Here is a 24,124-nt window from a genome sequence, read left to right on the forward strand (position 1 = left end):
TCCAGGCAGAATTTAACCAGCCACGAAAGAGCAGCTTGGTTGTCTGATACTTCATTTATACAGTGCATTACCTTTTCTTATTAGTTTTATTTAACGCACTTCCACCATCTGCCTGAATTCCCTCAGTAGGAAATCAAAATAGATGATGTTATTGGTAATGAACATCTGATACTTCAGGGACAGTTGGATATCCTCAGGTTCTTATATTTGTATTAGCAGAGACAGCTGTCTCATTATGAATGGGATTTTCATTTAGTAAAAGTAAAATGTATAAAACAGTGTTAAAATGATCTTGTGGTTTATACATATCATTTAAACCAGGGGTTCCCAACATTATTCAACGAAAGTCCACTTACCTCATATACTGCTTCCTCCGAGGCCCATGAGCACACGGTTAACCATACTTGCCAGGAGATCAGTCCAATATAGAAAAAAAAAACTGGTTTTGGCTTTGTTTTTTTCTTAACTATTTACAAGCCATGAAAAAAACAGAAGTCATAACAAAAAAAAAAAAACTTTAAATAAAAATAATTTTAAAAATTGTCTAGTGTGACAAATTACACCTCTTTTCCAGTGCCACTCTTTTGAAGTAGGGGTGTAGGCTGTGGTAGCAATGTGAAGAGACTGCTGCATATGCTCATTAGTTATCTGGCTGCAGTGTTCATTTTTGATCATGTTCATTTTGGAAAAGCGTGCCTCACAGGAGTATGTCGATCCAAACATAGTACATGTTGTCAAAGCCAGTCGTCTCAAGATTGGGAATTTCTCAGGATCAATGCATTCAACCCAAAACATGGTCAGGGCAAGCACTACGTTCATGAAGCTTCTCTTTTAATGTGTCACTGCCACGCAGGTCACACAGCTCCATCTGAACTCATCCTCTATCTACCCAGGGAAAAATATCACTGGAAGTCTTATTCAACGATTCCCTTGGTTCAACAAGAAAATATCTTGTTTTGCTATAAAAGAAGCTAGGGCAGCATAAAAGCTGTGGAGCGCAGACTGAGGGAACTGCATAATCTCCCTGTGGTAGGACAAAAGCCCTGCTGCTGTAAATAGTGTGTGTGTGTGTGCATGGGAATGTAAGGTTGGCAGGGATGGGGTTAAATCTGTCCCTGCCAGCAATCACAGTTGTGGCCATTCCCCAATTAGGTAATTTATGCTAATTGGGGGGGGGAGACAGAGGAAGTGTTTGTGCTGTGATTTTTGTATTGTTTTGCAACGTTGTAGTGAAGGCTAATGCCCAAGTGTTTTGTTATTTTGTTTGAACCTTTTATTTTGGCTCTTGTGCCATGTTTTGTTTGTTCCTGTTTTGTGTTTGTTTTGTTAAATAAACGTGCTCACTAGCACTTAAACTGCAGCATTCTGTCTCTGGGTCTCTTTCCTGCTGGTAACAGTCTGGGCAGTGATGCTACCCTGTCACATGTGGAGTCAGAAGTGAGAAGTACCCCTTGTGACCCAGAGTAGCAGGTTAGGCACCATTCAGGGATGATGTTTTTCCTTGAGGCCTTAGATGGTTAACCCTCCCTAATGAAACTCTACACCATGGGGTGGGAACCTACAGGGTGACCTTCCCAGCAAGGTAGCAAGTTGAAGACTGCTGCGAGGTGAACCTTGATAGAGGATAGGGAAAGACCATTGTGAAACAGGTGGCTGAGGTATGAAAATAAATTAGATAGAGAGATATCCATGTACTGCATGAATTTTGAATTGCACCAGAGGACAATTTCTCTCCATTTGCCTGTATTTTTTTTAAGCGATTAGGATGTTTCTTACTTGTTCAGATAGCCCATAGTTCCTCAGTAGTTGCCTTTACATTTTATGCAGCTAGTTGTAATAGCAAAGGACTGTGGTTGAGCATCTTCCCATTGTTCTGGGACAGCAGACCGCTACTCTAGAACTGGACATTTCTAGTATCTCCAAGAAACAGTTGGGGGGTATAGGACGAGGCTGGCTCTGTCTCTACTTACCTTCCTGAACACTGATGGGATTAGTGGCATGGGCGGGTATGCATACATTAAGCCAGAAGATAATGAAATGGACAGGCCGTCTGTTGCCATGGCTGCTCACTAAGAGCAAAACAAAGAAAAAGCGTGAAAACAAGACTATACTGAGTCTGTACCCAAGCAAAACACAGGAGAAATTTCAGAATAACACAACATATTTATGGTTGTGCAGCAATACATACAATTCATTTTACACACTTACAAGGTAAACCAGCATGTGATGTACTGTTTATATGAACTTAAATTGAACCAGGACCTGGAATGCACCGAAACAACATGAAATTAATACTTTTAATATTTAATACTTTACCTCCTGCTGTGCTTTCTTCTTAAACAAATCCGTCAGACTCTGCTGTTTGTACCTTTGGTCACACGTATTAACTCTTAAAACAAATGTAATTACATCTAATTTTCTATTAATTAGGGAAAGTATTTGAGGTACAAATGTAAATATCATTTGATCCCCCATTACATCCTAAAAGCCACTTTCCTTTACAGAATAAATTAAAAGGCAACCAGGGTTAAATGTAGACTTTATTTCCTGGTATTACAAAATGTACTTCTACTGAACCTCATTTGTTGGTTTCGTAGAAAATAATTCCTAAATGAATTTAGGTTGGCAAAGTCAGTATTCATTTTTCTATTAAATCATCTTCTATAGTATACACTATTCAGACCAACTTGTTTTTAAATACATCAATAACTCATTCATTTTAAAAGATCTCCAATTAAATCAAGAAATGTACAGTAGTTTGCATTCATTAATATTTGGCAAAGTACGAAATGGCTGCATGTTTGTTGGAAATATATTCTTGCTGAGCTTTAAGCAAGAAAAATTACACCAGGAACTACATTGCATGTGTATAGCATTGATAGTTATATCAATACAACTTATAAAAATGTATAAATTATATTCAAGAACAAAATAATTTCCTCTCTGGCTAACACAACAAATGGAGGTTATATAGCATATTTCTTCTTGACAGTGACAGACTGGTCATTGTATAGTAATGTCAATGTTTTGAAAGCAAAAATATATTAACTGTCTGAAAAAAAAATCTGTTGCATTACCTAGTACAGCTGAAACATAAAAAACTGTCAGCTTAATTTTATGTCACAGTAATAAAAGTATACATTTTACATTTTTGAATAACTATACCTATGAAAACATTCTCAAAATGGATTAATCTGTCATGGTGCCCGTTTGTTAATCATTTGTTAAGCAAATAATCAAGATCCAAACAACTTTTTACAATGTATTAAACATACAGATCTCAATTAACATATAGGGTTTTCAGAAGAGTACATTTAATTCTCAGTCATTAAGTATTAAAGCAGATAAAGGGCAAGACTTTTGGTTAATGCTTCTCACTTCTAAAAAATAAACTAAAACAAAAATAACGGAATAATAAATTAAATTAAAAACATCTTCTACAATCTTCTATATCTGAGAGTCCACTGATGATGTGCCAGGTGTTAAGGTCTCTTGGTCTTCATACTTTTTCCACAAGAACTTTTCATTCTTCTTCCAAAGGTGAGAACCCTGAGCCTGGTCTTCTCTTCTCGTTTTAGCAGCAACACGATTTACACCGTTACACATCCCCTCCACCACAGATAAATCAGTAAGCCTGTTGACGCACTCCTCATTTCCTTCATTTAGGATGTCCCAGACATCTTTAGGCCTGCTTTTTGCTTTTTTTACGTGACACGATACAGATGACTTGCGTGGCTCAGAATTTCTGTTCTTCATGTTAAAGATACCATCAAGGATAGAGGTGTCACCGAGCAGCTCTGTAATGACGTCCTTCTGAGAGTTCTCATTTTCTGCATCATCGTTTGGTTCAGACTTGGACCTCTCCCTGCATGGTTCTGTAACTGAGAGACTGTGCCGCTGCTTTTGTTTGTGTTTTACACTATCACTGGCAGAGTTTCCTGACTCGATGGAGGGGTTGTCAAAAGGAGGATTCTGGGAAACACAAACTTCAGCTTTGCTGATTGATTTGCATTTATTTAAATAACTACCTGAATCTTCTGAGGTGTCTGAATCCTCAGATTCCCAATATGTCAATTTCCGTGGTCTTGTACCTTTTCTCAAACTTTTTAAATCTGTGTCTGAAATATTTTTAACATCAGAAGAAGCACAATTGGGGTTCTTGCCAGTCTTTTGTTTCCCAAACACTGTTAATGGTTTGGAATATTTAATGGTCAAAATGTCTTTCAGTTCGGCATGCTGGCTACAGTAAAAATCTCTCAGCATTGTTTGTCGAGATTCAGGGGTGCTTCTAACAACGAGCTCTGCCAGCTCCTCCACTGAAGCCATCCTGAAAAAAGCAGCTATCTCTGTCAGCTGTTTCCTGCAAAAAAAATAAATAATCATCTTCTTTTAAAACTGTTTATATAAATGTATGTTCATATTATAAAACAAAAATATAAATATATATATATATATATATAAAAAAATATATATATATATATATATATATACATATATATATATATATATATATATAAAGTAACTGACATACAGTATTTAATATAATAAATCAAAACTTTTTAACACCTTTTAAAACTCCACTTGAGCAAAAATGTTTTAATAGACTTACAGTTTGCCAATTTCCCTTATGGGGTTTCTGATATAAAAAAAAGTAGCATTAAAAAATGTTTTGGACTGTAACATCATGCATGTCAAATTATGAGTGGTAGTTTTCTATATACAAATACCTTTGATTTGTTTTTATGATTAATTAAAAGATTTGACAGAAAACGTAAAATAAATCTTTTAGAAGTTGGTTCTGTGGCTGGAATCCCTAATCTTTCACCACTCAAGACTCAAGTCAAATCCAGTGGTTATAAGTCCCTAGTTGTCTGTGGTCTTGGTCAGAAAACCACAATGCAATTGTGCATAACTTGGCCCTTTCTGGCAGTCTTGAAAAAGAGGCATGGACGTGAATAAGCATGGAAAATGAAATACTGTTACTCAAGGGTGGTCCCCTCCAGGATAGGGTTGAGGCACACTACTGGGGAACTGTGGTGAAGTTTGGCACTCCGTGCAGCAGTACAGTACTATACCCAAAACCTAAACAGTGTGCTTTTGTCTCCAATGTACTATTTTCATTTCATATTTTAAATAAAAAAATAAGGGAAAACATAAATAAATGATGCTTAAAATCAAAACAAATTATTCTGGATGAGCATGAGGAAAAAACACACGGCTCTGCATCGTGTTAAGTTACAAGAAGCTCAAACACAATTTCTCTGATAACAAAAACATCTGCAAAGTGTTTCCTTGTCAAGGTTTTCTTGGGGTAATGTCTTTTGTGGAAGAACACATGTCTGGCTTTCCTTCCCCAGGTTATATTACCGTGGTTTACAATTTTCTTTGTCACTGATTTCACCTCAAATAGTTTCAGGTCTCACCTTTGGGTTGAAGTATCATGTATCTTGACAGTTGAGGAAATGAATCTTGCGCTCAGAAGAAAAGGAACAGACCGCTATCTGACCTCTTGACTTACCTGCAGATTGCTTTGGGAGTCTCTCCAATGAAGAAGGTAGTCCTCCCCACCCTGTGGACTCTACTCTCTGTTTGTGTGACAGGATGTGCTTGATGAAGAGGCTTTGGGTTTCCACTGTCCACCTGTGTAGGCTTTGTTGGGGTAAGGTCCACATCAGTTTGTTCTGACAAAGTCTAACAAAGAAAATATATATCAAAGGAAACAAACATATTACTGTTTGGGATGGCTTTAACTTTAGTAATTTATTTCTGACACCCTCATCAGGCATCGTCTGTTTCCAATACTGCAGACTGAAAATAAAAGAAAGACAACTGTCTTGAAGATGTTTGTAATAACTTCTTAGTTAAGTTTACTAGGACTACATGCTTTAAATATATAATTGGATTCAGGTGAACCAGAAGTGGTGCTACTGAAGAATGGGAGGAGCCAAACCGGAAATTGCAAGTGTAAAAACATATGCTATTGATCAGAGCAAGTTTTTTACACCGTCTGTCTTTTGGTCCCTCTCAATCTGAATCAGCCCTATTCACAATGGGCTTGACAGCGTGTGCAAGTGCAGCTGGCTTGTCACTCAGCGGTGCAGCTGCATTGACCAGCGTGTCTACCAAGACAGTCTCTCTGGTGTTTCAAGTATGGCAACATTTGCAGAAAAATACATCAAGCCGATCTTGACATCTCTCAGATGGCAGAAATGTATTGTGACAAGCAACACGCATGCTACAGGGGCCCAAATCTCAGAAACCTTCAACACTGGACAAGACGCACCTGTTTCCTCTCAAACAATGCATCAGGAGCTATAGGACTGTGGCGGAGTGTCCCGCCCCTATATATATGTGCGCTGTTTATATTATTATTTGTATTATTATTGTTTGCGGCGCAGATGAAAAGTCACCGCCATTATGTGTTATTGTTTTTTTATTTTAAAACCTTGTGAGGATGTGTGACTGATCAGCTACTGATTGTTTAACTAGCTGATCAGTCACGCATCCCCACAAGGTTTTAAATAATAATACAAATAATAATATAAACAGCGCACATATATATAGGGGCGGGACACTCCGCCACAAGCACAAGGACATGCCCACAATTAAGGCCAATCTCTAAAAGTGTTTGTTTCTTTTTTGTTGTTGTAAAGGTGATTTTGAAAAAGTCCATTAGCGCCAGAGATGGATTCCTTCTTCCTCATTCAACTGCTCCAGACTATGTCTTATTTTTTGTTACTTGCAGAAATTCATGGTATTTCTCCTGGAAACTATGTTTTACATAAAAAGTAAGGCTCCGGGACCTCACTGAAAAATATACGTTCTATTCTAAGTGAGAAATAAATTTAAAATGTTTAATCTCACAATGATTTGCAGTGGGATTACTCATTTATCAGCGAACACAAGGCAAAGCCTTTCATAACTCACATGGGTGCATGATGAAATACAGGGTGTCAAAGCTTGGCTTTGTGGGTTACGTCATTCTACTCAGACATAGAATGAGGAGTGAAACTTTGATGCGCGGATTTATTAAATAAACAAACAGTTTGAACAAAACAAAACACTGAACAAACAAACCGGTACATTGGCCAAAACAGACAGACACTAAACTCAGAACAGTGAACAAACAAACAAGTATCGTGCTGGCTGAAATCCAACACAAGTAGCAATTGTTTTCGTTTTTAAAGTTCTATCTCCTTCTCTCTCCCGTTCTCCACTGCGAACACCCAACCCTGTGTGCGTTTAACACTCACTCTTTTAATCAGCTGTGCTGAGACTTGATTGCTAATCAATCATTCAATTGAATCTCAGCACAGTCTGCAAGTGAACTACTTTGTGCACTCCACGTGCCCAAATACATTTTATCTGCACGTGAAGTGATTGTGCAATCCCTGTGCCTAAATACAACTATACATTTTAAATCACCTGTTGCTACATACCCCGTGTACCAATATATATATACACACACACACACACACACACACACACACACAACATACAACATAAAACACAAAAACTACGCACAGGGGAAGGGCAGCCTGCCACACATGGGTACAGATCCTCTTTCCAAACACAGTTATAAAGACACAGCGATACAAAGAACACCACCAGTGGACAAGCAATACATATGTTTTTAATATAATTAAATTTTTGCTTTTGTTTGCAACAGTAAATAAATATCACAACACAATCACCATGGATGTTTGGGATAATCTAACCCAAGACGCCATAGGGAAATCAAGTATAATTTAAAACATCACACAAACCATAAACCACCTTTATCTCAGCTAGAGAAAATCATGCAGTGATGCATAAACAAAGCCGTCTATTACAGATGGTTATTTGTTGCACAAAGTAATTAGTTGTTTTGAAGTCTGTTTATTTCATTGTGTTAAAACTTCAAACCATCTTCAAATTAAATGGTCAAGGTCTTTGTCTTGAAGAAAGAAGAGTTACAGTAAATGCAGTCTTCAGACCGATCTGAAGATGCAGCCAGAATCAACAACCGGTTACTCTTAATGGCCTTAACCACTTAAACTAAACGTTTAAATAAGCACATCTAACAATTCAATTTTAGAACTTTTTTTTCTCTAGATGATTAAATGAGTACAGTTTTTGTGAAGAAAAACAAAAACAAACAGGCTCCCATGGCACAGTAGTGAAGATATGTGTTTCCTAATGATAAGAGACCAGGCCCATATTCATAAAACTTACTGTCTCCTTTATCGTGCAAGTAATAGTGTTTAACATGACCATATTTCACTGGGTGATGCATAAGCGCCATTTACCATCAAAAAACATCACTGCTAGATACCTATTTTTTTATTAACATATTATTTGTCTGATTCAAAAATCTGTATTGTGCCATTAATTGACCCCTACCGGCATCATGATTAACACGTTCCTTATTCCAGGCGGAGAATGAGATCTGTCTTAACGGTATCATTTCCTAGCATAATTTCTGCATTTAGAAACGTCTATTAAAGCCAATATTAATAATAAAAAAGTCTGTTTAATTACCCCGTAATTACGTAATTTAAGTATTTTGTTATTTGTAACGCATACGTTAAAATGCATTGTTAAGTCATCTGAACAGGATAGGCTACTTACTGGTTGGAAAACATATAAAACATGTTCGTAGCCTAAGGAAACGCCAGGCTTCAGTGTGCTTGTGTGGACTGTACATCAAGAGGAACATGATCCAGCAGAGTGAGACGACCCCACAGTTTTGTTTACAATCTGACGTTCATCTTGCCAGCGCTTCTGGCATTATATGATCTCTTTTTACAGTATCAACCACATACTCCCAATCAGCTATCTCCTGCCATATTTTTTTTCAGCCACAGAATCTTGTATTTCTGAACAGCTAATCTGCGTTGACAAGTTTGTCCTATTTTAATACTGCGAGTTACTGGGGAGTGAATGTAGGTTTTCTTAACCTCTCACTCACGTCCTGCACCTTTCAGAAGTCCCTTGCTATACAGACACCGTTATGCCGTATGTTGTGATATGCCTGACATGTCCCCCATCATATCCAATTTAGTTGACGCTTGGAATTACATTATCCCATTGAAAAAAAAAGAAAAAGACTGTTATATATACTGACTTAATGAAAATAAACCCAACAACAGATACATGGAGCTACTAAATCGCTAAAATGACGAACATGATTAAAAGAGGGCGTATAAACATACCCTGCAGTTTAAACAAACTGCGATCGATCAGTTGGAAAAGGGCAAGAAGCTTTCAGAAAAAGCAACTGTAACAGAATTTAATACCAGCTGGCTATTTTTAATTTGAATTACATCAACAAAAACAAAGCTTTCGTAGTGCAAGGGAAACAGAAACTGATCAAATTGTTTGTGAAAAAACGAGTCGTTGTTGGTAAGCAAAAGGATATATGAAGTATGCATCTTTAATGGTTTCTGAAATATTAGTTTTACTTTTAAATTTGTCAAGGACAACATAAGACGCATTATGTACTCAACTTAGCCAAATGGCTAATTTCCATTGATAGTCCTGGGTAGGCATTGTTGGTAAATATTGGAGGTTAAAACAGTTGTGGCTACGGGGTATTTTTTATTGGACTATGCCAACACTCAAAAGAGACAAATAAGTCTCCCCTTTTTCTCACGCTATTTTGGTAGTACCTTTCGGGTAATTTGGGTTTCCATTGTTTTCTTCTAGGGAGAGAAATTCTCCTTCCAAATTAAAATAACCTAATTAATAGTAAAATACAGGAGAGTATATTTAAATGTTTCTGCCAGAGTTCCAATTTGACTACTGATTTCATGCATCTTAAACTGGGTTTCCACAAAGCTTTCCACTACATTATATTCTTACAACAACAACAAAAATACAGGAGACCACTGGCACAAATTCCCAGCCATGCTAATTTAATACATTCTGGGGTACAAACATGACTTTTTTTGTCCTTGGTAGGTACTCATGATAGCTACTACTTAAGGCTAGTGTACAATGAATTGCATCTTATTGCTAAGGGACAGAAAAGTCTAGGCTTAAAGCAATCAGCTATCCGATCACCAAACATGCTGATAGCAAAAGTGTAAAGAATAATTATATATATATATATATATATATATATATATATATATATATATATATATATATATATATATATATATATATTAGGTTATTGGGCAGCTGGCTTTTTTAGCTAATATATATATTATATATATATATATATATATATATATATATTTCTGTGCTTTGCAAAGGGCTTCATTATTTATTTATTATTATAAAGGGCTGGATTTTTTTTTAATATGTATGTAGTAGCTTCAGTATTTTTTTATAACCTTATTTATAAAACAACTAAACTATAAAGCACTATCATTTGAGTCAAATGGCAATAATTTGAAACGTTGAATAAATGGTGCCATATACAAAAAAGAAAAAATACTGAATGAAGGTCTCTAAACCCCTCGTACTATATGCTTATTTTTTTCCTATTTGGTCAAACAACTTGCCAGGACTACTTCCAGCAGATCTCAGTTGTTAATAAAGAATTGCTTGGTATGGCCTTTAGTTATAGTAGAAAGTTGAGTGAGGTTACGTCACAAACAGGATCTTTACTGCTGAAATCTCGTATGCATAAGGTACGGCTTTCGGACATGTTTCAATTTGCACAGCTTTTTAGTGTGAGAATGCGATTTACACACTCCTTTAAGTTGTACAATGTTTTTGCTGCACACTTCCTATAGCATGAGGAATGTGTGTGATAAGTGTGTGCTACGTCACATTCTCAAGACAATGGAAAGAGAATTTGGAGTAAAGTGCATGGAAACCCCACCTTAAAGAATAGCCTCCATCACTGACATGACCAGAGGTAATATTTTTTACTGGATTATTTCCATAAGCAAACCTATCTCAGAATACATATGTAAATCAATTTCCAACGCAATATTTCAAAATGTGTGTTGAATGTGTTACCTTGAAATGTAAAAGTCCCATGATACTAATAACCACCAGTATTCGCTGATCTCTCGTTTACACACCACGGCAATAACATAATACATTTTCTATTATTCCAGGTTTTAGTGCAAGCATCCACTTATTTCACTGTCAGACACTGACATGAATACAACTGTCTGAGAGCTTGTTGTTCTTGGATCATAGTTCATTTCACAACACTTGTACCAATGTCTACAGATACAGTATACTTGAGTCTGTCTTAGTCTATATTTTGGCATGAATTCATAATGTTGTAGGCAAGGATGACAGCTGGCAGGAAACTGAGAAAAGAACACATCTTCCCTCTTTTATCACGTTTCCATCCCCATGGTAACTAATCCCGAACAAAACAGCAGTCTTTGCATACTCCTGGATTTTAGAACTTTATATAAACATAATGACAAAACAAGTAACTGGTATAAATAAAAGTTGAGACCCTATTTGATAGAAACATAGGGTCAAAATATGTTGCATCCTTTTAACCATATATTGTAGATGCCCACTTACTTTAAATGGTATTGGAAAGTTCAACAGTATGATAATTCAATTTATTTTGTAATCCAAACTGTAAATGCTCAGGAATTAAAATTGGTCTAAACCAACTTAAACTGACCTCCCTATTTGAGTGATGCAGTTATTCATTAACACTGTAACAAGGACTGTAGGTAAGCAATATAAAACCCTGCCATGGCTTTAAACAAACAATGAGAGCAATCAAGATCGTGACAATTCTTCCAATCTTATAAAAGTAAAGAACTGTGAAAGAGGAGGTTACAGTATTGAGAGATGAATACGATAACAAGGTTTATGAGGACTGTACAATATCTGATGTATTAAATGTTTTTTGGCCAAAAAAATGGGGAAGCAGAAAAAATCAGAGGGCTAGGAGTCCCCTTAAGCCCCCAGCAGCAGAAGAATCTTATTATTGTATTCTGACTGACAACACTTTTCATATCTTAACGTTTTACCCCAATTTGGCTGTTAAAATGCACATCCTGTCAATTTAATTTGCTAAACTTAAATAAATGACCAACAAAATAATGATATACTGTTCTATACATATGAAACATATCTATTTAATAAAAAGAAAACACTTCACCAAAACTTGAATTCTGGAGCAAGGTACAGTATAATTCGAAGAAACAAATATAAACAGTACTCTCAGTATCTCTCTCTCTCAAATGTATTAATTTAAATGATTCAATCTACAGGCGTTTGCTATGCCCTTACCGTGCTTCGTTCCATTCACTCTTGTCAGTATTAGCATCCGAGGTCATCAATGTGGGAGGGCACAAGTCTGATGATTGGCTAAAACAGGAAAAATGGTAGAGGCGACATGCCCCCCTTGGCTATTTTTTAGACGGCTTTACTCAGCGTTCCATACAAGCCAGCTGAAGAAATGATAGAATATGACTGGCAAATAGACATGCTAATCGTAACTACAGAGGGGACAAGAACGCGTCTGCCTCCTCCGAAAGACGGCTTTACTCAGCGTCCCATGCAAGCCAGCTGAAGAAGTGGAAGAATATGATTGGCTAATAGACAGGCTAATCATAACCACCTCATCCGAATGTACAGGGTTGACTGAGTGAAGCATTTGAATATTTGGATATGCATTTATTGTTATATTACATATAAATAAAGAAATACATAAAAAGGCTTATTTCTTTTCAAAATTGAGTAGGCAGTGCCTCCTCTGCTGAGCCGCCACTGTGCGATAGGTGGAAAATCAGATTGGGGGAATGTACTTAGTGGGGTACCACAAGCGTCTGTCTTTGGATCCTTACTGTTCCTCATTTATATAAATGACTTGGACTAAGATACACATTGACACAAGATTGTCAGATTTGCAGATGATACTAAACTTGAGGGTATTGTGGACTCTGAATCCGCAGCCCAGCTAATTCAAAGGGATTTGGACCTTCTCTGTAGCTGGGCAAATTAATTTTAATGTTAAAAAATGTATTGCATATTGGACATAAAGATCCATGTTACAGGTGTAAAATGAACGATATGGAAATAGGGAACGGTTATAGTGGAGAAAGAATGAATCTTGTTTATAAATCTCCCGCCCGACCTGTGAGGGCACTGTATAAAGGGAACAGAGTGCCCCGGACTGGGTGGTCAGACAATTCATTCCAAGGGTTAGGTGGAAGTTGGCCATCTAGAAAGGGGGCAGGGCTACAGTACACCAAGTCATCGTCCCAAATGGGAAGCGATGTGGCAACCGCGGATTGGACGAGAAACGGTTGCACTCACTAACCAAGGGAGCGTGACTGATGGTACAAAAGGGGACGTGGCTAGGTGATCTGTCCCTTTTGTTATGGTTAAGCTGAACCAAGAAAGGAGAACTGTGAATTTACCGTGAGTGTTTTGTTTGTTATTGTCGTGTCTAAAATCTACTTGTTTGTTCTTATTAGACAGCTAACACAATCTAGAGCTGTCCCTAAAAGCCAGCACTAAACCCGGACAACACTTCACAACTGTGCATGAATAAACTGTACTTCAGCACTCACTCTGGACTTGTGAACATGTGTGTGTTCTACTGTGTTTATTCTTTTCGAACTGTGTATTATTATTATTTCAGGACTGCAACCCGTTGTTTAGAGGCAGTGTAATACACACTGCTGTGTATTGCCTGGGATTATTCTTTGTGGTCGCCAGACCAGGATTATACAAATAAAACTTGTTTGGATCGTGAACTTTGTTGTCTGTCTTCTGTTTCGTAATCACATCACCACTTTGCCATATGGAGTCATCATTAAAAGTATCTCGCCAATGTGGTGAGGCCATTAAAAAGGCAAATAGAATGTTAGGCTATATTGCAAAATACAAGTCTAGAGAGGCTATGCTAAGATTATACAATGCCCTGGTTAGACCCCACCTAGAATACTGTGTGCAGTTTTGGTCACCTCACTACAAAAAATACATCATTGCTCTCGAGAAAGTAAATAGAAGGGCAACTAGGCTGATCCCAGGACTTAATGACATGAGCTATGAGGAAATGTAGAATAATTAAATCTCTTCATCTTAGAAAAAATAAGGGAAAAAGGGGACTTGATTGAAGTCTTTAAAATCATAAATGGCATAAAGTTAACCCACAACTTCACAGAGTACACAGAGTGATAAATGCATGGAATAGCCTACCAGGTGAAGAAGTAGGATCTAAAACACTGGGAACATAAAAAAAGACTAGATTATGTGCTTTTAAAATTAGTATATGGATGGACTGACAGGTTCCTCCATATATCCCAAAGTTCAGACAATAGCAAAAACTTAACATAACTTAAAATGGAAGCTGTGTATTATGAATTGCTTGGTGGTGATCAGAGAAAAAGTGTTACCTCGCCACTGCACACCGCTAGATTGGCAGGGATCTGGGAAAACCTTTTCAGTTCAAACACATCCCGCATGGCTGAGCGACTCATTCGATTTTCAGCCTTGCTTGCGCCGACAATACGTTGATTTGAATGAGCATATGCAACTTCCTGAACCCCATCTGCAAAAAATAAAAATAAAATATACAGGAAAAAAGGTACTGTATTTAAGTTCAATATAAACAAATGTGACTAAATGAATTTCTGAGATTGTACACAATTATACAATTAGTAAAAGAACAAATTCAATTTAGTGTAATTCTAAAGGCCTACTCACACCGGATGCAATGCAACAAGCGAATGTGTCGTACGATACACTGCGCCACGACAAAAAAATATAATGCATCATAGGATTGCATAGGATTTTGTCACACGGCAGCTAGGGAACTCACAATGACCAATCAGAGGAGAGTCGCCTATCACATCGCATGCGAGTGCCTGTCATCACTGGTGTGAAAGATAGCGTTGCAGCGTAAGTACCATTTTATCGCAGGACAAATCGCATCACATCCGGTTTGAATAGGCCTTAACTAAACAGCAAAATACAGAGAAATCTGCCTTTTCTAACTAAAACATGATTTTGTTCACTTTTACCCTTTTCAACACGTGATTCTTAGGTTAAAAATATTGTTGTAATTTACTGTTTTACTTCTCAATTTAACTCTAATAATACATTTAAAAACCATTAATCCATAATATAGTATTACATTATTATTATTTTTGTAATCTCCTATAGTATATTATTTAGCTTCTCCTTGTGGCCGTTATGTTTTTACTCAATAATGGAAAAACAAAGCACGGCTGACAGATGACATTAATTAATGACACCTGTTCAATCACAGACTACTGGTGAAACGCTTCACACAGTCGCTCGAGCCCAGCTCTCAGAGAAACTCTTTCAGTGGACTACACAGATAATGACATTACTGTGGTATGTTCCTCTGTAACCTTCGGTCTGTCTTTATTGACTGGAGTTCCATTATTACCTTGTAACATGGCACAGCAATGCAATTACCCCTCAATATTCTGATATTTGTATATGATGCTGAGTTTCCACCTCAATGTGAACACAGAAACATATATAACCCAATTAGTGCAGGGCACTACAGAATAATGTACATCAGTTTTCAGAGTGAAATAAAAGTTTACAAGTCTTTGTTAAGCCTTATCACACTCAGACACCTGATGTATCCTCATTAGATAATAGTATTTTAAATTTACCTAAATACGTGTCCATAGATCCAAACTTCTCATCTTGGTTAATCTTAGGTTTGCCATTCAGGGATGATTTGTGTTCAGAAACACTTGACTTCTTGACTGCTTTACTTGAGTTATTTTCAGTACTGGCAAACTGACTTTTGCTGGACGTCCTGTCTGGTACCCAGTTTCTTTTCCTGCAGTTTTTACTAAAGCGGACTTTCTTGGTAGGAACATCATCTTCTGAAGATGAGAAGTTATCAATTCTCTGAGAGTCTGCTCTTACATCATCAGATTTCTTATCTTGTAATCTGAAATGAACATGTTTCTGATGCTTTTTGGAATGAGTCACACTTGTTGAACCTACTGACTGCTTTAACCTTTTTGTTTTGGAGGTGTACAACTTTGTATTTTTTGGGATCTCGATATCATCAGACTCATCAGACTCATCTCCATAGTCTCTAAGCTTACAAAACATTTTAGACTTGTAAACTGCTTTTCCTGTTTTACTCTGGAAGCTGGTTGCAGTGGTTTGACGATCTGTTTGTTTGCCAGCTAACAAATGGTGCCATTTAGAGGACTGGCCTGTGACATTTCCATATTCTGAGTCCTCAGTTTCTTCCAAGAAGATTTCACTGCAACTTTCTCCCTTGGCAGGCATTTTCCTTTTCGCACCTAGCACTTGAGAAGGAGGGATGACATCATCATTCTCTTCTGAACTACAATGGGTCGCCTTGGCAACAAGAGTCTTCTTGGAAGTGCCACAATTCTTTTGTTTGTTTCCTAATTCTGTGTCTCCCTCAGACTTGCTGGAAAGAGCACAATTCTTGCGAAGCTTTTGTTTTTGAGGCTGCTCTTGTCTCGAGGTTTGAGTCACTGATGGCAGAAAATTACTGGATCTTCCCAATTCAACTGATGGAGCGGCTTCCATATCTTCATCTGAAGAGCTTTGGCTTTCAGAACTTTCCATGTTAGAACTGCCACTGCTATCATTGCATTCCCCCAGATCCTTATTGCCATCAAGCAGTTTAGAAAATCCACAGTGAAGCAGAGTGACTTGGCCAGGAGAAGTGCTACTGGATTCACGGTCCCTGTTTTTGTCAGATCTTGATTTTGACTTGTTTCCATGATCCTCCTCACTGTCACTGCTGAAATCCAAGATCCCTTTTGGTATTCTGGATGCTTTGCTCATCTTTTCTGTGATTTCAGGATTTTCTTTAGATGGCTCACCATTAGGCCCTGTTGTCTATTAAAGGTATAAAAGCAAATATTTTTGTAGGAAATGTGTAGGAATCATGCAACAGATATGCTCACTAAAAGTTATAAAACCTCAAATTAAAATGCGACTTTTCATAAAACATTTAGCAACATGTTCATATCCTTTAGTATACAAACAGATAACAAGTACATTTTATAAACTACATCCCTGCCATAGCTGCAAATACAAAAGTAGAGCTTTTAGTATCATTAAAAAGTACACCATGACCTACATCCACTGTTTATAGTAAAACTATATATGGAGACATATATAAGGACAGCTATATGCACAGATTCGGATACTCTGCTTAAGAATGTCCAAACCAAGTTGGATGCCCAAAACAAATGGTTAAGTGGCTTACATACACACGCCTCCACAATATACACAGCCAGGGGAATGCACCCCTAGTAGGTTAGAAGGTGGCTGTTTTAATCTTTAATCCTTTCAAGCCTTTAAAACGCCACCTGTAAAGGTTTACAACCCTTAAAAAAAAGATAGGCCAAGTGTACATATTTCTCATGCGAATGCAGATATCCATAAGACAATACACTGCATGGGAAAGTAACAGTGGAGAATGCTGAAGAGGCACTGGGGTGTTCTCCCTCCATGGTTTCCATATGCTGTCAGTCATGCCTGCCTGAGAAGACAGAATACTCACTGTTTCCATCCCTCGTACTGGAGTTTGCTCTCTCATTCGCGTGACGGCTGTCATTATGCCGGATTCCACCCGACCATCTCTCTGAAAGGTAGCACAAATCACGTCAACAGGAACAACAAATACAGCTTGACTCTACATTTAAAAAGATGCACCGAATAGACAAATCCAAAAATATACACAAACAAAAACAACTTTTTTTTGTTTTTACATTCAGCACTGAACAAGTAAAAGTTCTTTATAAAATGTCACAACTGTAAATACATTTGACAAAAAATAAATGATTCATGAAATTCATTTTCTGACCCAACATTTTTCTGTTTTACTCCAATTAAAAATCAGCTACAACCAACAACAAGGAAAGTGAGGTTATCTTCAATGTGGATAATATCACAATATTTTTCAAAATCTTCATGATTTATTATAATCATTTAATGAATTAATTGTAGATTGTTATGCAATGATTATGATGCATTTATAAACCTGTGCAACTAAATCTGAAGGCCATGGACAATTTTGGTATGCACATGTAACCAGTAAGAAAAAAAACAGATCATTCGAGGAATGCCAACTGAAGCCTGTACTTACAAATGGTCTATTTTAAAAACCAGAAACTGAATGAAAGTCACTTGTGATGAATAGCAGAGACCAGATATTTGTTTTTGTAAGTCAAGGGCACTCAAATAAATCTGTTTTTGCTTAACTGTTAATTGAATATATTTCATAAAGAACTGGTATTGTTTGCGGGTAAAAATAAATAAATATAACAAACTTAAAACACACCACTCTAATACTGCAGTGAATAAGCGGCAGCCTGAATGAAACAGACAGATTACTGCTACATTGTATGAATCCCTGCAATGTATGTTTTTTAATTATTATTATTATTTTGCAGACACCTTTATCCAAGGCGACTTACAGAGACTAGGTTGTGTGAACTATGCATCAGCTGCAGAGTCACTTACAATTACGTCTCACCCGAAAGACGGAGCACAAGGAGGTTAAGTGACTTGCTCAGGGTCACACAATGAGTCAGTGGCTGAGGTGGGATTTGAACCGGGGACCTCCTGGTTACAAGCCCTTTTCTTTAACCACTGGACCACACAGCCTCCTGGTATTAATGTTCTGTAATGCTTTGGTTGTTAATTTATGTACCTTTGGTTCAATAATCAGAAACTGTGGAATGTAACTAACAGATTCCACAGCAAAAGGCAGATTGACACATACATGACTTGAAAAAGAATGGGGCAAACTGGGCGAAAAATGTGTTTAGACAGCGTCTTAAGGACAACCCCAGCATTGCACTTGGTGCGATGAACGGCACGTGTATTCACACATACCCAAGGTGAGTGGCCGACAAAAGCAGCAGAGTGAAAAAAAGTGTTCAGACATGTTGGGGGAGAAGCCTGTCGCTGCCATGCCAGAATTTGCTTGCCATTTAAACTTTTCTATACTGCTCGTTTTCAGTCAGGTTCTCTAACTTTTTAATACCTTTCAAAGAGCTACAGCTGCTATCTCTTCGCAGCAGTGTGTGGGAGGCATCTTTTTTTTGTTTTTCGTGTTGCTTGCCTCTCCTCACTTCAAGTCATGTCTGTGTAAATCTGTCTTAACTTTTCAGAACGATGGGTCAAATTGGAAAACTGAACTATGTCCTTGTATTCAAACCTCTCCCTGAGCACGTCTAGATGTTCTCCACTTTGATCTGACTTTCTATGAATTTCTATAAACTGCAGTGGAAAATCCACAGATGATTAATGACCAGGGGTGTGAATAAATATTGAAGAAATAAAGATTACGTCCAAAAACAATTTGCAGACATATATATGTACAGTGCAAGTGGCAGCAAAGTTAAGTAGCATTAGTACATTTAGTACTTTAGATATTTACCAATAATAAGGACTACTCCATTCCAAACTCTCATACCAGATTTCACCACTCTGGTGTAGTGTTTGATACTATGCAGACATAAATGTTATTGTTATGGTAAGTGCTAAGTCTATAATATTACACTGTACTTAATAAAATAGCATTGGTATCTGTTGTACCTCAAGGATTTCTTTTGTTAGACAGGACCCTTCAGTCTGCATACGAAAAAGGTTCTGAATGCCAAAAAGTTCCCCTGAATGCTCTTCTGAACCTTGCACTGCCTCAAAGTAGCGTTTGGCATTTTCACTTCCAACAACTGCACACTGAAGTTGCTTAAAGAAAATAAAAGACACAATTGCGTGTGTTGTAACAATTTCTTACATTTTTCAGTCAGTATCAGAACAACCTTCCAACTTTTACTTATAGTTTAAAAATACAGTAATCCCTTAGGATAACAGGGAAAATACATGTTATACCGGGGGTGTGTTATACTAAAAGCATATGCTTTTTATGCATAATTAAACAGTGCACATTATAATACTTAAAATGTGTTTCCTGATTACATTTATTGAACACTTCTGCAAAAGCCCACATATGAAAGAAAACAAAAATAAAAATTGGTACATAAATATACATTTCTTTGAACGGAATACAATGGAACAAATTCATGTAAATTACAGTGCATTGTATTGCTGCTTGGGCTTATTTTTAAATCTAAAATCGTATCCAGTGCAGTAGTGTAATAGTACATAATAAAATAAAAAACGAATTGCCTGCCCTGGCTTCCATGTACACATTTTAGGTTTCAAACCTCCTTTTGTTTCTGTGTTGTTACTTTCATTCTCTGTGCTGAGTAAATGAAATGAAACAGCAAGCCACCGAGTTGTCAATGGAGCAAGCTGTGTTTTTACTGTTCTTTTTAGTTTTAAAAGTAGTTGACATGTTAATTGAATAGTTGCATCACACTGTTAGATACGTAAGCTCTCTGGTTCGCTGTTTGCTTACTGCATTGGAAACCAGGAAGACCACGGTGCAGCAATTCAAATACCAGAACCAGTCAGTGTGCCTCTGTCTTTGAAGAGCATTACAACAGAACGCAATACACAGAAAGTAACCTTGTAAATCCATTTTACTGTACTGATAAAATACAAAGTAAAACATACCTGCTTGTACACTTGTCGTAGATAGATAATTTCTTCTACAGTGCCCAGTGATATTAATCTGAAGACTTTCACATCTCTGCACTGACCAATTCGATAAGCCCTAAAGCGATTGTAAAACACAGCTGTCAACAGAACTTAAGTTGTCTGTTTACAACAGTCCACAAGAAGACCATGTGTATTAACAATGTCAATTTGTCCATGTTATTTCCATGCCTCCAAAGAGTATTGATTTTGACAATGCTAGCATTTTCCAAGTAAAAATCTTAATGATTAAAAACCAAATGATTCTCAAAAGAACACACTGTAAAATATAATAGAAATCTTAAGTGCAAATTTGGAATTTGGCCAATGTAGGACATATTAGGTTATATTTTGCTGAAATGCATTACTAATGAAGATAAAAAAAAAAATCGTGATTATACTGATTCATCAGCATTCCAACTCAACTCATAAAAGTTTTTTTTTTTTTTTTCTTTTTACAGAACGATTCATCTCAACTGGGCGGGTAAATATTTTATTGTAAAATAGTGCAGACTTTTAGATAACTTTTCAGTTTCTTTTTTCAATGTAAACATAAAGTCCGTAGACCCAGAGCCTGGATAGAGCTGCTGAGGATTTACTGTCCAAGGTAAACTTTCAACACTGAGCCTGCTTTTTCTAATGTAGTAGCTTCTTTTCCTAGGCCCTGGGTATGGGAACAATGGTGTTTCTACACTTAGGATATTAACTTTGAATCAATACTCCTGAAAACACAATGATGGGTCAGTGTTGATCATTCTGTCTTGCAAAATTCTATTTACTTTAACAAACACTGACAGGCAAAGACACAGAGGGAAATAAGGAGTGGGAAATAAAGGAGTCAAGCTAAGGGCTCAATCCAGTTTTAGCTGGGTGTTTTAGGATAATACAATACAATACAATACAATACAATACCAGCCACGTTTATAACCACCCTACCTGTCAATTGCTTGAAGATCGTTGGCTGGATTCCATGTAGGGTCAAACAGCACAACAATATTGGCTCCCACAAAATTCAACCCTAACCCACCAGCCCTGGTTAAAAAAAAAGGCTAAATTAAATGCAGTTTCTTTAGAAATTGATGACAAATATTACTGTATATAAAAGTTAATTATGTCTTTTTAAATCTTTGCAACATACAGTAATGTTTTCAATAGTACTTCAATCCATAAAGCCTCTTAAAATGAATATTTAAGTTGATCGCCACAGGCACTATTTTTGTCCCTACTGAACCGGTGGTATGTTTGTCTCAATTTGTTTTTGAAAAGCAATGTAAATGTAAGAAGCAATTTGAAATGTTAACTAAAAGTTTTTTTTTTTTATTGCTAGTTTTAGAACATTGACATTGCACTGGGGCAAACCGAACACAAAGTGGGCCCCATAACTTACATCGTAGACACTAGACAGATGTTAATATCCTGTGTGCTGTTGAACTCCTTCACAATCTTGACCCTTTCTTTTGATTTTGTATTGCCATCTAGTCTCCGGTATTCAATGCCTTCCGCCATGCAGTATTTCTCTAGCACATCCAGGAGCTGTCGAAAGGAATATGCCAAGTAAATACAACTGTGGGATGGGGACGATATAATACTACAGATGTATTTTATCAGCAATCACCACTGTCAAAAGTACAATCGTAATTTATATCTACCATAGTTTGCTATAGCAGGATCTTACTTTCTGTACTGTCACCTTAGAATTATTAGTAATAGTACAAACTTCTCCTGTTTTGTATTCATTAAAAAAACAGCACACTGAGACAGCACATTTTATTCTTGTATTGTGCGTCATTAAAGAGAATCACTCTTTTGATGTGCTTCCAAACTGTGCCAATGCACATAGTCAAAAGTGGGTCAATCATTACTTGGACATATTTCTGCATTTTTTTTTAAGGTTTTTCGCTTGTACAGACTGTGAAAGTGTTGCTCAATTATACATGACGTATTTTCAGATATTTTAAAATATACATATATATTTCCTCATAAAAGCCCTTCCAGCAGGTATGTACATTTGCCAAGGTTTCCAGCACCTATGCTGAGAGGGATGAAATGAAGTATTATAGAGGAAATATATTTTGCACAACCTGGACCATAATGCCATTCTCCAGGTGGAACCTCACATCTCCTGCACAGGGTGTCTTGTCTTAGAGCAGGGTGTGCTGCCAAATGTGCTACCTATATACCCATACAGTTATTTAGTTTACAAATTACTCATTATAAAAGCATGAATTGAAAGAAAATAATAATGAAAGATATAAAACTACGAAAACTCGAAAGCCACGCTATCTCCTGCATACGTTTCAGTTCAGTTGCTATGCACAGTACATCACACACATGCAGAAGGGATGTGGTCAACATCTGCGGATGTGATTGATGCTACATTGCACTCTCAGTGCAGCAGGAATTATTTGGCAGCAAACCTGTATTTTCTCAATGAAGGATAACTGAATTTAGGGTTAAAGGCAACATCAATCATTGAGCGCTCACCTTAGTAGACAGGGAGAAGAGAAGAACTTTGTCTTTGTTCCCCCTACAGTGCTCTAGCAGTCGATGCAAAACCTGGGCAAGAAGCAGAGACACTTATGAAATACACATGGGGACTGATTTATCAAGGTTTACACCAACATGCAAGCAGCACCATTTTTATGACAGGGAAAATCAAACATTCAATGTTACAAAAGAAATAACAAAGAACTCTTTGGGTCCTTTAATTAATCTTCTGTGTTGTTTTTTTTTCCTTTTCATTTTATTTCTGTAACACTAAAAAGGTGCAAATTGCATTTTAATGTATTTTAATTCCTAGATAAATCTGCCCATGGAACTTTGTTTTAAAGCAAGTGGAAAGGCAAAAGCAACTAAAAGGAATAAAACAATTGTGATGGTAAAAACTAGCAAGAAGCAACTTATTTGCAGAAAGGTGCAATTCAGTGTTTTTTTCCTGAGTAGATTCTTGCTATTTTTAGATTCATTCTATTACTCAGTTGAACAGTGTTTGTAAAGCACTGCGAGATCTTGTGGGCAACATGCACTAAAATACATGTTAGCCTCAGGTTCAAAACTGAAAATAGCGAGAGAAAAGAAATGGTGACCCATAAATAATGTTACAAAGAAACCAACAGAACACACAATCACACACAAGGCATTGGTTGTTTTACTGTAGGATTGGGAGGAGACACAAATTAATATAGCTGGCATGTAATTGAATGAATGACTAAAAATAATTAATAAATAAATAAATAAATAATGCAATGGTTCAACGCATTTGTGGAATAGATTTTACCCAAATAATCAGATGATTGCTTCTCTGCATTGCTGTTTATAATACACCCCAGAATTTTTGCAGATGTGTCCCTGCCAATAATCTCACCCTCAAGATGTTCCTCGGCTGGGGAAGCAAATAATCTTGGTTGGGTTTTATAATAGTGAGCCTGTTATTTCTTTGAGAAGCATGTCCACATCTGGCAGTGGTGGCTTCAGCCCTCATTGCTTAACCAATCCATCGCAGCAAAATGGGGAGTGTCTGCACACTGCACACATTTACTCACATAAACACTTTTACTCTTGTGTTAAGTCATACCATTTTACATATAACAGATGTAAAATTATTATTTATCAT

At 36.9% G+C, this 24,124-nt stretch overlaps 1 protein-coding gene across 4 annotated transcripts in view; it reads right to left on the reverse strand.

Moving 5' to 3' along the window:
* Positions 1 to 2,143: 2,143 nt before the first annotated feature.
* Positions 2,144 to 24,124, reverse strand: part of LOC117411708 (DNA excision repair protein ERCC-6-like 2) — an 88,326-nt gene continuing 66,345 nt past the window's right edge. For all 4 annotated transcript variants that reach the window (XM_059035054.1, XM_059035051.1, XM_059035057.1 and 1 more), the window contains 10 exons: positions 22,996 to 23,067; positions 21,899 to 22,044; positions 21,448 to 21,543; positions 20,491 to 20,590; positions 19,507 to 19,659; positions 17,465 to 17,545; positions 15,573 to 16,794; positions 14,319 to 14,473; positions 5,519 to 5,691; positions 2,144 to 4,360 (listed from right to left, as the gene is read on the reverse strand). In XM_059035054.1, the coding sequence (XP_058891037.1) occupies positions 3,448 to 4,360; positions 5,519 to 5,691; positions 14,319 to 14,473; positions 15,573 to 16,794; positions 17,465 to 17,545; positions 19,507 to 19,659; positions 20,491 to 20,590; positions 21,448 to 21,543; positions 21,899 to 22,044; positions 22,996 to 23,067 (3,111 nt within the window). In that variant the 3' untranslated portion in view covers positions 2,144 to 3,447. The remainder of the gene's footprint in view (positions 4,361 to 5,518; positions 5,692 to 14,318; positions 14,474 to 15,572; positions 16,795 to 17,464; positions 17,546 to 19,506; positions 19,660 to 20,490; positions 20,591 to 21,447; positions 21,544 to 21,898; positions 22,045 to 22,995; positions 23,068 to 24,124) is intronic.

The sequence above is a fragment of the Acipenser ruthenus genome, chromosome 1 (assembly GCF_902713425.1).
Source record: "Acipenser ruthenus chromosome 1, fAciRut3.2 maternal haplotype, whole genome shotgun sequence".
Taxonomy (NCBI): domain Eukaryota; kingdom Metazoa; phylum Chordata; class Actinopteri; order Acipenseriformes; family Acipenseridae; genus Acipenser; species Acipenser ruthenus.